The sequence below is a fragment of the Heterodontus francisci genome, chromosome 22 (assembly GCF_036365525.1).
Source record: "Heterodontus francisci isolate sHetFra1 chromosome 22, sHetFra1.hap1, whole genome shotgun sequence".
In the NCBI taxonomy this organism is placed as follows: domain Eukaryota; kingdom Metazoa; phylum Chordata; class Chondrichthyes; order Heterodontiformes; family Heterodontidae; genus Heterodontus; species Heterodontus francisci.
In genome coordinates, this window is record NC_090392.1 from 53,239,167 (window position 1) to 53,253,867 (window position 14,701).

The 14,701-nt window shown below is 43.9% G+C and overlaps 1 protein-coding gene across 1 annotated transcript in view; it reads left to right on the plus strand.

The window, feature by feature from the left end:
• Positions 1-3,335: 3,335 nt before the first annotated feature.
• LOC137381373 (fibrous sheath CABYR-binding protein-like) overlaps positions 3,336-14,701 on the plus strand; it is a 71,829-nt gene continuing 60,463 nt past the window's right edge. Inside the window, exons 1-2 of the mRNA XM_068053857.1 lie at positions 3,336-3,825; positions 12,764-12,834. Of these exons, the coding sequence (XP_067909958.1) occupies positions 3,672-3,825; positions 12,764-12,834 (225 nt within the window). The 5' untranslated portion in view covers positions 3,336-3,671. The remainder of the gene's footprint in view (positions 3,826-12,763; positions 12,835-14,701) is intronic.

The following is a 14,701-nucleotide window of genomic DNA, read 5'->3' on the forward strand; positions in this document are numbered from 1 at the left end:
GGACAGGCTTTGGGGAGTTTGGAAATGAGTTACTTGCTGTAGAATCTCAAGCCTCTGACCTGCTCTTGTCACAGTACGTATATGGCTGGTCCAGTTAAGTTTCTAGTCAATGGTGGCTCCCACAATGTTGATGGTGGGAGATTCAGTTACAGTAGTGCTATTGAATGTCAATGGCAGATGGTTATATTCTTGTTGGAAATGATCATTGCCTGGCACTTGTGTGGTGTGAATGTTACTTGTCACTTATAAGCCCATGCCTGAATGTTGTCCAGGTCCTGCTGCATGCAGGCATAGCCTGCTTCAGTATCTGAGGAGTTGTGAATGGTACTGAATACTGCAATCATCAGCGAACATCCCCACTTCTGACCTAAGGATGGAGGAAAGGTCATTAATGAAGCAGCTGAAGATGTTTGGGCCTAGGACACTACCCTGAGGACCTCCTGCAGTGATGTCCTGGGACTGAAATGATTTGCCTCCAACAATCATAAACCATAACCTCTTCCTTTGTGTTAGGTATGCCTCCAACCAGTGAAGAGTTTTTCTCTTGATTTCCATTGACTTTAATTTTGCTAGGGCTGCTTGATGCCACACTTGGTCAAATGCTGCCTCGATGTCAAGGGCAGTCACTCTCACCTCATCTCTGGATTCCAGCTCTTTTGTCCATGTTTGGATCCAGGCTGTATTGACATTTGGAGCCGAGTGGTTTGCAGTCCCACCTCTGATTCAGAAAGTTAAGAGTTCAAGGCCAGAAACTTGAGTACAAAAATCTAAGTTCATGCTCTAGTATAGTATTGAGAGAGTTCTGCACTGTCTTTCAAATGAGATGTTAAACTCAGTCCTTGTCTGCTCTCTTGGGTGGATGTGAAAGAATCCACGGGACTATTTTCAAGAAGAGTGGGGGAGTTCTCCCTGGTTTTCTGACCAATATTTACCCCACAACCACTGTTACTAAAACAGATTACATGGTCATGATCACATTGCTGTTCATGGGACTTGCCGTGTTTTCTACATTATAACAGTGACTACACTTCAAAGTACTTCATTGGCTGTAAAGCACTTTGGGAAATCCTGATGTCATATGTTAGCTGCAGGTAACCTTACAGCAGATTGAAAGGCTTTGCATGTGGCCTGTTGCTGACCAGGACCCTCTGAAGACACTTTCCCCACAGTCATTGCCTGGTAGGTGCAACCATACCTCCAAATATGATGAATGTTACCATGAAGGCTTGACTGGCTGATTCTCTTCTGTGGCAAATTATGCATTTTTATCTAGTTTTGATTTAGTGTCTGTTCCTTTAAGTCCAATCACGGTACATAATCAGTTTAAAGAAACAACTGCAGTACAGATTCCTGGATCAGGTCTTTCATGATAGAACATACTGTCAGCTGGAGTAATGAATAATTAAAACTAAAACAATTCTGTGTGATGTGTTCAGTTTGTATAAAATTGAAGAAATGTTTCCTTTTAAATTTGAATGGTTAGATACTCAAAATCCAGAAAGGGCTGGTAAATCTTTCCCAGGATATCAAAACAGGGGTTGAATTGAGAATCTGAAGAATCTTTAAAAGAAGGAAGCAGTTAGTTCAAAACTTCTGAAAGAAGGAAACTCAGTTTAAAATTTCCGCAGTGGTTTAGATTATTGTAGACTGCCACGATGACAGGAATTCAAAAAATAGATTGAAAAAGTTGTGCATATGTAAGTTATTGATAAAGGACTAGCTTAGTTCTTAGAGTTGCTATTTTGAAGGAGTGATATAAAGTAACTTTCTGCTGTAAAAATCTAAATGCATTATTTTGTTACTAATTGTGTTCATGTTTTGTTAAATAAATTTGGTTAAGGGTGTTGAAATTGAAACAAGGTCTGAAAGTATATTATTTTGTTCATGGATCAAGAGGAAATATTAGATAACTCCAGTAGCTAAATGCAATTAATAGAGAGCATTTTCAGTTTTGTTACCCCAAATGCATTTTGGAAGCTTACCTGAGACTAAGATAGACATCGTTGAAGGCAGGGAAGGTTGGGACATTCCCACAAGTGTTACCTAAGATAAAAAAGAATTTGAATGATCTTGAATAAACAGGGTGCAAACGAGCCCAAAATTGTAACATGTTGGCACATTTGCATTTAAAGGTAGCTAGATAAACACATGAAGGAATAGAAGGATATGTTGATAGGAGATGAAAATGAGTGGGAGGAGGCTTGTGGGGAACATAACCACCAGCAATAACCAGTTTGGTTGAATGTCCTGTTTCTGTTTTTACATTCTATGCAATACATTCTTTCATGCAGTGAAATGTAAATTTCCCAGACCACTCCAAAAATACAATCTTTCCTTCAGTGCTGGCATTCTCCTTCAATCCACCACACACTTTTTGCTTCTTTCCTCCAATGTGATTGAAGAAATGATGGAAATATTTACAGTGTAAATTACAATCCCATGTCCTGCAGCACATTCAGTGCAATTACTTCTTCATGTCACAGGCTTATTTCTGAGGCTTTCACTCTGGTTACCTTTCTAGTTCGGCAAGTACCCACTCTAGCTCCACTGTTTAACTGATATCTGCTTATTTTGTGAAACTTTATATACAATATTGACCAAAAAGTCAAGGAGCGTTAACAATCTTTATTTAATTATGAGTGGCATCAATAAAATAGAAATTGAGATGCCATGTGACAGCTGCGTTTTGAGTTTCGCGTTTTTCCTGTTTCGACCCGTCCCTCGCTCCGTAGCGTGATCGAACCCAGTAGTTTCTAGGCAACGATTCAACAAATCGCTTAGCGACCGGTAAATAAACAGCGGGGAACCAGCACCGGATCACATCGGGACTGGGAGAGGGACCTGGGACTGGAACTTGGGAGAGGGACTGGGACTGGGACTGGGACTGGAACTGGAACTGGAATTGGAACTGGAACTTGGGAGAGGGACTGGAACTTGGGAGAGGGACTGGAACCTGGGACTGGGAGAGGGACTGGGACCTGGGAGAGGGACTGGAACCTGGGAGAGGGACTGGAGCCTGGGAGAGGGACTGGGACAGGGAGAGGGACTGGGACAGGGAGAGGGACTGGAACCTGGGAGAGGGACTGGAGCCTGGGAGAGGGACTGGGACAGGGAAAGGGACTGGAACCTGGGAGAGGGACTGGAACCTGGGACTGGGAGAGGGACTGGAACCTGGGAGAGGGACTGGGACAGGGAGAGGGACTGGAACCTGGGAGAGGGACTGGAACCTGAGACTGGGAGAGGGACTGGGACAGGGAGAGGGACTGGGACAGGGAGAGGGACCTGGCACTGGGAGAGGGACTGGGACAGAGAGAGGGACTGGGACAGAGAGAGGGACTGGAACCTGGGACTGGGAGAGGGACTGGGACAGGGAGAGGGACTGGAACCTGGAGAGGGACCTGGCACTGGGAGAGGGACTGGAACCTGGGAGAGGGACTGGAACCTGGGAGAGGGACCTAGCACTGGGAGTGGGACCTGGCACTGGGAGAGGGACTGGGACAGGGAGAGGGAGGATCAAGCTGAGTAATAGGGCTGGAGATCTAGGTCCAAAAACCAGTGTTTGTGTGTGGGACAAGGAGCAGAGACAAATTCTATTCAGGACAGGGAGAGACAAAAGTCCACATTTGCAGAGGGTGGGATATTGCTTTTGATTTGTAATAGGTAGTGTCAGTATGTCAGTGCCATTTTCCAACACGACGCTACGGATTCCCCGTGGCTTCGGGAATTTGTTGGAGGGGCTGTCCAGAGAGGTGCTGAGGCAACAGCCACATGATATCATAGCATTCGCTGCCTTTTATTTTGAGGATCTGCTGGAAAAGAGGACCGGTAACGCCAATCATTTTCATATCTTGTCCTCTGTGCTCGCTGACCTACAATGGCTTTTAATCTCCCAATATCTCCAATTTAAAGTTATCTTTGTGTTCAAATCCCTTCATGACCTTGTTCCTCCCTATCTCTGTAACTTCCTCCAGTCCTACAACTCTCTGAGATCTATGCATCCTCCAACTCTAACCTTTTGTGCATCCCCCACTTCCTTCCCTACACCATTACTGGCCAGGGCCTTAGCTGTCTAGGTGCTAAGCTCTGGAATGCACTCCCTCTCCACCTCTCCAGCTCTCATCCTTTAAGACCCTCCTAAAGCCTGCCTCTACAATCAAGCTTTTAACCACTCGTTCTAATATCTCCTTCTTATCTCAATGTCATTTTTTGGCTGATTATACTTCTGTGCATTCCCTTCGGAGGTTTTCCAATATAAAAGGTGCTATATAAATGCAAGATGTTGTTGTAGTATGTAGGATTAGCCAGTGTTCTGCCTCTATCATCCTTTCAGGCAATGAGTTCCAGACCCCCACCACCCTGTGGATGAAAATGTTTTTGTTCATTGGCTCTCTAATCCCTCTATCAATCACTTTAAATCTATGCCTCCCAGTCACTGACCTCTCTACGAAGGTAAATAGGCCCTTCAAATCCACTCTATCCAAGCCCCTCATAATTTTGTACATCTCAATCAAATCTCCCCTCAGCCTCCTCTGTGCCAAGGAGAACAACCCCAGCCTATCCAATCTTTCCTCAGAGCTGCAATTTTCCAGTCCTGGCAACGTTGTCGTAAATCTCCTCTGTACCTTCCCTCGTGCAATTACAACCTTTCTGTAATGAGGTGACCAGAACTGCACATAGTACTCAAGTTGCAGCCTAACCAATGAGTTATACAGTTCTAGCATAAGCTCCCTACTGTTATATTCTATGCCTTGGCTAATAAAGGAAAGGATTCCATATGCTTTCTTAACCATTTTATTGACCTATCCTGTTACCTTCAGGGATCTGTGCATATTCACTCCAAGGTCCCTTACTTCCTCTACACCTCTCAATATCCTCCCATTTATTGTGCATTCCTTTGCCTTGTTTAACCTCTCCAAATGCATCACCTCAGTTCTACAGATTGAATTCCATTTGCCACCTTTCTGTCCACCTGACAAGTTAATTGATATCTTCCTGCAGTCTATAGCTATCCTCCTCGCTATCAACCACACAGCCAATTTTTGTGTCGTCTGCAAATTTCGTGATCATTCCCCCTACATTCACATCGAAATCATTAATATGTACCATAAAAAGCAGGGGACCTAGTACTGAGCACTGCAAAACGCCACTAGAAACAGCCTTCCAGTCGCAAAAAACACCTGTCAACATTTACCCTTTTTTTCCTGCCACAGCCAATTTTGAATCCTTTTTTGAATTTGTTCTTGGGATGTAGGCTTCGCTGACTAGGCCAGCATTTATTGCCCATCCCTAAGTGCCCTTGAGAAGGTGGTGGCGAGCTGCCTTCTTGAACCACTGTAATCGATGTGGGGTAAGTACACCAACAATGCTGTTAGGAAGGGAGTTCCAGGATTTTGACCCAGCGACAGTGGAGGAACGGCGATATAGTTCCAAGTCAGAATGGTGGGTGGCTTGGAGGGGAACTTGCAGGTGGTGGTGTTCCCATCCATCTGCTGCCCTTGTCCTTCTTGGTGGTAGAGGTCACGGGTTTGGAAGGTGCTGTCTAAGGAGCCTTGGTGGGTTGCTGCAGTGCATCTTGTAGATGGTACACACTGCTGGCACTGTGCGTTGGTGGTGGAGGGAGTGAATGTTTGTAGATGGAGTGCCAATCAAGCAGGCTGCTTTGTCCTGGATGGTGTTGGAGCTGCACCCATCCAGGCAAGTGGAGAGTATTCCATCACACTCCTGACATGTGCCTTGTAGTTGGTGGATGGGATTTGGGGAGTCAGGAGGTGAGTTACTCGCTGCAGGATTCCTAGCCTCTGACCTGCTCTTGTAGCCACAGTATTTATATGGCTACTCCAGTTCAGTTTCAGGTCAGTGGTAACCCCTAGGATGTTGATAGTGGGGGATTTAGTGATTGTAATGTCATGGAGATGGTTAGATTCTCTCTTGTTGGAGATGGTTATTGCCTGGCACTTATGTGGCACGAATGTTACTTGCCACTTATCAGCCCAAGCTGGATGTTGTCCAGGTCTTACTGCATTTCTACACAGATTGCTTCAGCATCTGAGGAGTTGCAAATGGTGCTGAACATTGTGCAATCATCAATGAACATCCCCATTTCTGACCTTATGATAGAAGGACAGTCATTGATGAAGCAGCTGAAGATGGTTAGGTCTAGGACACTACCCTGAGGACCTCCTGCAGTGATCTCCTGGCGCTGAGATGATTGACTTCCAACAACCACAACCATCTTCCTTTGTGCTAGGTATGACTCCAACCAGCGAAGAGTTTTTCCCGATTCCCATGGACTCCAGTTTTGCTAGAGCTCCTTGATGCCATACTCGGTCAAATGCTGCCTTGATGTCAAGGGCAGTCACTCGCACCTCACCTCTTGAGTTCAGCTCTTGACCATGTTTGAACCAAGGCTGTAATGAGGTCAGGAGCTGAGTGGCCTGAACGGAACACAAACTGAGCGTCACTGAGCAGACTATTGCTAAGCAAGTGCTGCTTGATAGCATTGTTGACGACATCTTCCATCACTTTACTGATGATTGAGAATAGACTGATGGAGCAGTAATTGGCCGGATTGGACCTGTCCTGCTTTTTGTGTACAGGACATACCTGGGCAATTTTCCGCCTTGCCGGGTAGATGCCAGTGTTGCAGCTGTACTGAAACAGCTTGGCTAGGGGCACAGCAAGTTCTGGAGCACAGGTCTTCAGTACTATTGCTGGAATATTGTCAGGGCCCATAGTCTTTGCAGTATCCAGTGCCTTCAGTTGTTTCTTGATATCAAGCAGAATGAATTGAATTGACTGAAGACTGGCATTTGTGGTTCTGGGGACCTCTGGAGGAGGCCGAGATGGATCATCCACTCGGCACTTCTGGCTGAAGATTTTTGCAAATGCTTCAGTCTTACCTTATCCGCTGATGTGCTGGGCTCCCCCATCATTGAGAATGGAGATATTTGTGGAGCCACTTCCTCCAGTTAGTTGTTTAATTGTCCACCACCATTCAGGACTGGATGTGGCAGGACTGCAGAGCTTAGATCTGATCCGTTGGTTGTGGGATCACTTAGCAGCTTGCTACATTCCCTTGGATCCCATGGGGTTTTTTTTAACGAGTCTACCTTGGGACCTTGTCAAAAGTTTTACTTAGATCCATGGAGACCACTTCAACTGCACTACCCTCATTATTCTTCCTTGTTACTTCCTCAAAAAATTCATTCAAGTCAGTGAAACATGACCTTCCCTTAACAAATCCTTCCTGACTATCCTTGATTAATCCCTGCCTTTCTACGCGACAGTTTATCCTGTCTCCCAGAATTAATTCCAATAATTTGCCCACTACCGAGGTTAGTCTAACAGGCCTGTAATTATTTGGTTTATCCCTCACTCCCTTTTTAAACAAAGGTACAACGTGAGCAGACCTCCAATCCTCCGGCACCACACTTGTATCCAGTGAGGATTGGAAAATGATGGTCATACCTTCCACTATTTCCTCCCTGGCTTCTTTTAACAGCCTGGAGTACATTTTTTCTGGCCCTGGTGATTTATCCACTTTCAAGGATGCTAATCCTTAATATTCCCTCCCTCCCTATGTCTATCACATCCAATACTTCACACTCCTCCCCTTTAACTACAATGTCTGCATCATCGCCTTCTTTTGTGAAGACAGACACAAAGTCTTGAGAACCATACCCACATCTCAGAGTCTGGGGTCATTAATGAATCAAGGTTCATGTGCAGCTGATGCCTAAGAAACTTTACATTAGCAAGGGTGGCCATCTTCATGAAAGGAGGGGAAAATTTCAAACAGGAAGGATGTCAAGGCCTTGAAGAGGATGCAGAGAGGATTTACTAGAATGACACCAGGGATGAGGAATTTCAGTTATGTGGCGAGACTAGAGAAGCTGGGATTGTTCTCCTTTGGGCAGAGAAGGTTACAGGGAGATTTAATAGAGGTATTCAAAATTATGAAGGGTTTTGTTAGAGTAGACAGAGAAAAACTGTTTCCATTGACAGGAAGAGATAGTGAAAGCTCAGGGCAAGTATGTTCCCTTAAAGAAAAAGGGTGGGATTAATAAATCCAGCGTCCCCTGGATATCAAGGGGCTTAAAGGAGAGGATAAAGAAAAAGAGGGAAGCTTATGCCAGATACTGTGGGCTCAATACTGCAGAGAACCTAGAGGAGTATAAAAAGTGTTAGGGCAAAATTAAAAAGGAAATTAGGAAAGCAAAGAGAGGGCATGAAAAAAATATTGGAAAGTAAAATTAAGGAAAGCCCCAATTTTTAAAAAATAAATACATAAAGAGAAAGTGAATAACTGAAGGAAGAGTAGGGCCTATTAGGGACCATAAGGGTAACCTGTGTGTGGAGGCGGAGGACGTTGGTATGGTTCTTAATGAAAACTTTTTGTCTGTTTTCACAAAAGAGAGGAATGATACAGACATTGCAATCAGGGAGGAGGAGGTGAAATAGTCGATGAAATTAACATAGTGAGAGAGGAAGTATTAAGGGGTTTAACATCTTTGAAAGTGGATAAATCCCCAAGCCTGGATGATATTTAACCTAGGCTGTTAAGGGAAGCAACAATAGGGCAGGCTCTGACCATCATTTTCCAATTTTCCAATCCTCACTGGCTACAGGTGTAGTGCAAGAGGACTGGAGGACAGCTAACATTGTACCATTGTTTAAAAAGGGAGAAAGGGATAGAGCGAGTAATTACAGACTTATCAGCCTAACCTTGGTGATGGGAAAATTATTGGAAAAAGTTCTGAGGGACAGGATAAATCTTCATTTGGAAAGACATGGATTAATCAAAGACAGTCAGCACAGATTTGTTATGGGAAGGTCGTGTCTGACTAACATGATTGAATTTTTGAGGAGTTAACAAGGAGGGTCGATGAGGTCATGCATTTAATATAGCCTATATGGATTTTAGCAAGGCTTTTGATAAGATCTGGTCACGAAAGCAAAAGCCCATGGGATCCAAGGCCAAGTGGTAAGTTGGATCCAAAATTGGCTCTGAGGCAGGAAGCAAAGAGTCATGGTCTATGGGTTTTTTTGTGACTGGAAGGCTTCCAGTGGAGTTATGCAGGGCTCACTACAAGGTCCCTTACTTATTGTGGTATATAGCAATGATTTGGACTTGAATATAGCGGGTATGATCAAAAAGTTTGCAGATGATAGAAAAATTGGCTGTGTGGTTGATGAAGAAGACAGCTGTAGGCTGCCGGAAGAAACCAATGGCGTAGTCAAGTGGGTGGAACAGTGGCAAATGGAGTTCAATCCGGAGAAGTTTGAGGTAATGTATTTGGGAAAGATTAGCAAGGCAAGGGAATACACAATAAATGGTAGGATACTGAAAAGTGTAGAGGAAGTAAGGGGTCTTGGAGTGCATATTCACAGATCCCTGAAGGTGGCTGGACAGGTAGATTAGGTGGTCAAGAAGGCTTATGGGATATTTGCCTTTATTGGCTGAGGCATAGATTGTAAGAGTGGGAGGTTAGCCTAGAATTGGATAAAACACTATTTAGGCCACAGCTGGAGTACTGCGTGCAGTTCTGGTCACTGCACTATAGGAAAGACGTGATCGTACTAGAAAGGGTACAGAGGTGATTTACAAGGATGTTGGCTGGATTGGAGAATTTTAGTTTTGAGGAAAGATAGCATAGGCTAGGGTTGTTTGCTTTGGAACAGAGGAGGCTGAGGAGATTCTAATTGGTATACTAAATTATGAGGGGTCCAGATAGCATGGATAGGAAGGCCCTATTCCTCTTGGTTGAGGGGTCAATAACCTGGAGGCATAGATTTAGGGTCAGAGATAGGAGGTTTAGAGGCGATTTGAAAGGAAATTGTTTTCACTCAGAGTGTTGTGGGAATCTGGAACTCACTGCCTGAAAGTGTGGTAGAGGTAGAAACCCTCATACCATTTAAAAAGAACTTGGATATGCACTTGAAGTGCCGCAACCTAAAACGTAATAAGAGCTTTGATGTGGGATTAGGCTGGATGGCTCCTTGTCAGCTGCTGTGGACATGATGGGCTGAATGGCCTCCTGCCATATTGTAAATTTCTATAATTCTATGAGGATTGATAAAAAGATTTAAGATAATTGTCAAAAGAACCAGGGTGGAGATGGGGAGTTTTTTGTGTTATTATAATCTGGAATGCACTGCCTGAAAGGGTGGTGGGTGTAGATGCAACAGTAATTTCCAGAAGGGATCTGTGTATATACATATTTGAACTGGAAATATTTGAAGACCATAGGGGAAGAGCAGGGGTGTGGGACTAAATTGAATAGCACTTTCAAAGAGCTGGTGTAGGCATGACAGGCTGAATGGCCTCCTTCTGTGCTATATGACTGCATGAAAGTATGTAGCCATTTTACTAGGTAACAGTTAACTATAAGCTATCTGTTGGAATATTTATGAGAATAACTAGTGGAGCTAATTGTAGCAGCCAGTGTATACAAGCAATGATGTTACCTTTAAAATGGCTGTGGTTTCCTGTTTTTCTTTTTAATAAATGTCTTAAATTCCATACTAATGTAATAGAGCAAGAAATGAATTGTATCTCACACCGCTCAATCATGCATCATTCTGTGTGCTGGCCAATGAAGTTGACCAAGTGAGTCGTATTGCAACAAACATCAAGTGTGCAACGATCGAAATAATGAATGGAAATATCGACCATGGCCGGAATTGTACACCACCCCAGTGAGCCGGATGGTGGCAGGGGGAGGGATGGCATAAAATTGAGCGGGAGGCTCTGGGAGGCCTTCCCGACCCGCTCCCAACTCCGCCCCACTTTTTGTGGGCCGGAGGGGACGCGAAATGGGCCGCCCGCCCAGGCCAGTCAAGGCCCTTAAGTGGCCACTTAATGTCCACTTAAGGGCCTTTGCCCACTTCCACGGGGATTTTACCCGTGGCAAGCGGTCGTCCGGGAGACGCGAAAGGCCGCCCGGTGAATCCTGGCGGCCTCTCAGTGCAGCGGGGAGGGGGGGGGGGCCCAGGCCAATGGGGCACAGGGTGTCTGATTGAGGGCTGCCCCTGCTTCCCCAACCACCCCCAGGATCCGAGACGCCCCCTCCCTTCCCCCCAAATGACCATCATTGCCTCGACGGGGCGCCACCGATTAGCCCGGCGAGGCAAACCCAACCTACTTGGACTCCTGGCTACATGTCCTCGGCGGGGCTGCAGTCCCAGCAGTGGCCACCGCTCCTGGTGGCGCCGCTAGGACTAAGAGCTGCCGGCCCGATGATTGGCCGGCAGCTCAATGAGGTGGAACGTCCTCCCTCAAGTCGGTGGAAGTTCTGCCTCGGTACAATTAAAGCCCGGGGACCCGTAAAATGTGGGTCAGATCCCCGGGCCGGGTGGAAGCAGGTTTGCCATTGACTTTTACGTCGGTGGCCAGTTGCTGTCGGCCTGATGTAAAATCCAGCCCACACCAGTTGCCCATATAGCTAGTGGAAAAAGGGCAATGTGTTTGTTATTGTTTAAAACATCCGATACCTTTTGCCTGTTTTCCAAACTAATGCTCATAGACTGTCTCTGAATATGTGTGTCAGCCATCGAACTGACAGCATTACAACACATGGAATCAATGCATCTAACAATAATATGAATTTGAGAGAATTTTCATATTTGTGATTTAGATCAAAAATGAGGCAACAGATTGACATTATCTATTGTTAGTGAAACTTTATCAGTAAATGCATTTACGGTGGTGGAGGCAGAAACGCTCAACTCATTCAAAAGGTACCTGGACATGCACCTGAAGAGCTGTAACCTGCAAGGCTATGGACCAGGTGCTGAAAGGTGGGATTAGATTGGGTGGCTAGTTTTTTTCCGTCCGGCACGGACACGATGGGCTGAATGACCTCGATCTGTGCCGTAATTTTTCTATGGTTCTATTTCTTTGTGTGACAGTTATAAAGCTAGATATGCTGTAAAAATGTGTGACTTAAAAATGAACTTGGAAGAGTTAAATAGCTTGCAGTTTTTATGAGCACTTCAGTGATCAGCCACAATATGAAACTTGCAGAATGTGCAAGCGACAACAATTGTGGGATTTCTTTTAATCCAGTCATGGAATGTGGGCGTTGCTGGCAAGGTCAGCATTTATTGCCCATCCCTGATTGTCATTGAGAAGTTGGTGACAACTTATTGGCTTGCTGGGTCATTTCAGAGGGCAGTTAAAAGTCAACCACATTCCTGTGGGTCTGGAGTAACATATAGGCCAGACTGGGTAAGGATGTCATGTTTCCTTCCCTAACGGACATTAGTGAACCATTTGAGTTTTCCCAACAATCCAATAGTTTCATGGTCACCATCACTGTTACTAGCTTTTTATTTCAGATTTATTTAATTAACTAAATTTAAACTCCCCAACTGCCATGGTGGGATGTGAACTCATGTCTCCAAATTATTAGTCCAGTAGCATAACCATTATGTACCTTACTCATAGGATGTTTTAACAGCCACAATGTAAATGTATTATTCATGTACACAGTTGTGAGAATTAAATAACACATTAATCTCACAACAAGCACTTGCAATTATTCAGCTTGTGCTGCATGTTGCAACATGAAAAGACATATCTAAGCGAATAAAAAGTCAAAGCATTTTTAAGCACTATAGATGCTTAGTTAATTCTTAAAGGGTTAAATTTGCTTCACTATTTCGAAATGAATGCACTGTAACTATTTCCACATTTTTCATTCCAACAAACTTCTCTTTTTTCACCCTCCCTCCTCCCCCCACCCCACCCTATTCACTTCAGCCTCTGGTATAGACCCTGCAGACTGGGCAGCACAGTTAGAGGATCGATTCTATAACAACCACATTTTCAAGGTAGGTGCTTTGTAATCAGTGACTGATTGTAGGCAATGTCCATTGGAAGATGGTGTTAACCTTTAGGTTCCCAATTATGTGAAACTCAATTGGCGGGCGTAGCAGAAAACCATAAGTGACGTGCTTACTAATTTCTAATGTCTTCAGTTCATCACTTATACTGCTGTATACCCCTCTTTTACATCTTCAACTGGCTGGTAGTTGTTGGGTTTGACCAATTGGAAAATCATTGTTTTGAAACCCAGCCTAATTAATGTCTTTAAAATGATGATTAGTTTTAATAGGGTAGATGTAGATAAAATGTTTCCACTTGTTGGGAATCCAAAACTATGAGTCATAAACACAAGTTAGTCTCTAATAAATCCAATAAGAAATTCAGGAGAAATTTCTTTGCTTAGAGAGTGTTTAGAATGTGGAACCTGCTACCACATGGAGTAGCTGAGACATAAAGCGTAGATATATTTAAGATGAAGCTACATATGTACATGATGGAGAAAGGAATAGAAGGATATTTTGATACAGTGAAATGATGTATTGTGGGAGAAGTCTTGTACAGAGCATAAACACCCACAGAGACTGGTTTGACTGAATAGCCTGCTTCTGTGATGTAAATTTTATGTAATTCTATTTGATGTGCACATTCAGAGTGATTTCTTTTTCCAAAAATATACTTTATTCATAAAATTTGTAAAAATACATTACAAAACAATTCAAAATGAGTATTACATAAAGTGCAATACAGATCTGTTTCTTTCAATACAGTACATGAGCTGCCTCACTACCCTTGCCATTTCAGGTTATATTAACAATGTGCATTTACATTACATACCAAAAAACATTCTCTGGTGCGTACTGCCCGAAGGGTTTGACCCGAGTTCCAGCCCCTCGGCATACTATGCGGGACCACTTTACACAGTGGCCTTTCCCCATTGAGCCTTTGTGGCTGCCCCAAGCTTTACTGGTCCCTCAGCACGTAGTCCTGGACCTTGGAATGTGCCAGTAGAGTAAGATTAATTGGGCCAGATTACTAGGTGTAGGATTGTATGGTAATAAAATGCGCCAGCTTGGAAGTCAGAGCAGGACCAACCTATCTTCTGGCGACAGTAGGAAGCCTCAAGGTAGAGATGGCTGCAAGAGCCCAAGGAACTGGGGCAAAAAGTTGAAACATGGGTTTTAAAAGTCCTGTGTTTTGTGTGCACTTGCAGAATCATCAGGTGTTAGACTGCGTGCATGATATAGGTACATCAGATCTTTTGCTTATTCATTGTACAATCCTCTGCACACATTAGGAGTGATCAGTGCCTTGATATTGGTTTGATGTTTTGATACTGGACCTTTCCCACTTTAGCACAAAACAAACAAGGGCATCCCTGCCTCCTTCCCTTCTCAGATTTCTCATTTTCAGTGTTATGTAGAGACACCAACATTGAAATTTTCAGATCAGCTGTGACAAAAATTAAGCATTTTTGTTTATGGTGGATTATTAATTGCATTCTTTCTTGCTAGTCTAGGAGCTCACAGGTTAAATTTGGTTACAGTTTGTTGATTCAGCAATCTGTATGGCATATTTTATTATGGCCTTATATGCTGACTCCATTAACATTTGTATGTGGTTTGTTCCTGTCAAACAACAGGGCGTTTCATATTATAATGTCTATTCAGTGCCATTTAAAAGTTCTTTGTCTGCCTAATATTTAGGTAAACGTAATGAGACCTAATGTTTCACCATGTAAGAATTGAGCAATTCTGTTTCAAGGATAAGTTTTATATTGAGGGTTAAAGCAGGAGTTGCGTTGTGGATAGTGCCGAAGGATGTTGTAGGGTACAGAGGGACATAGATAGGCTGCAGAGCTGGGCTGAGAGATGG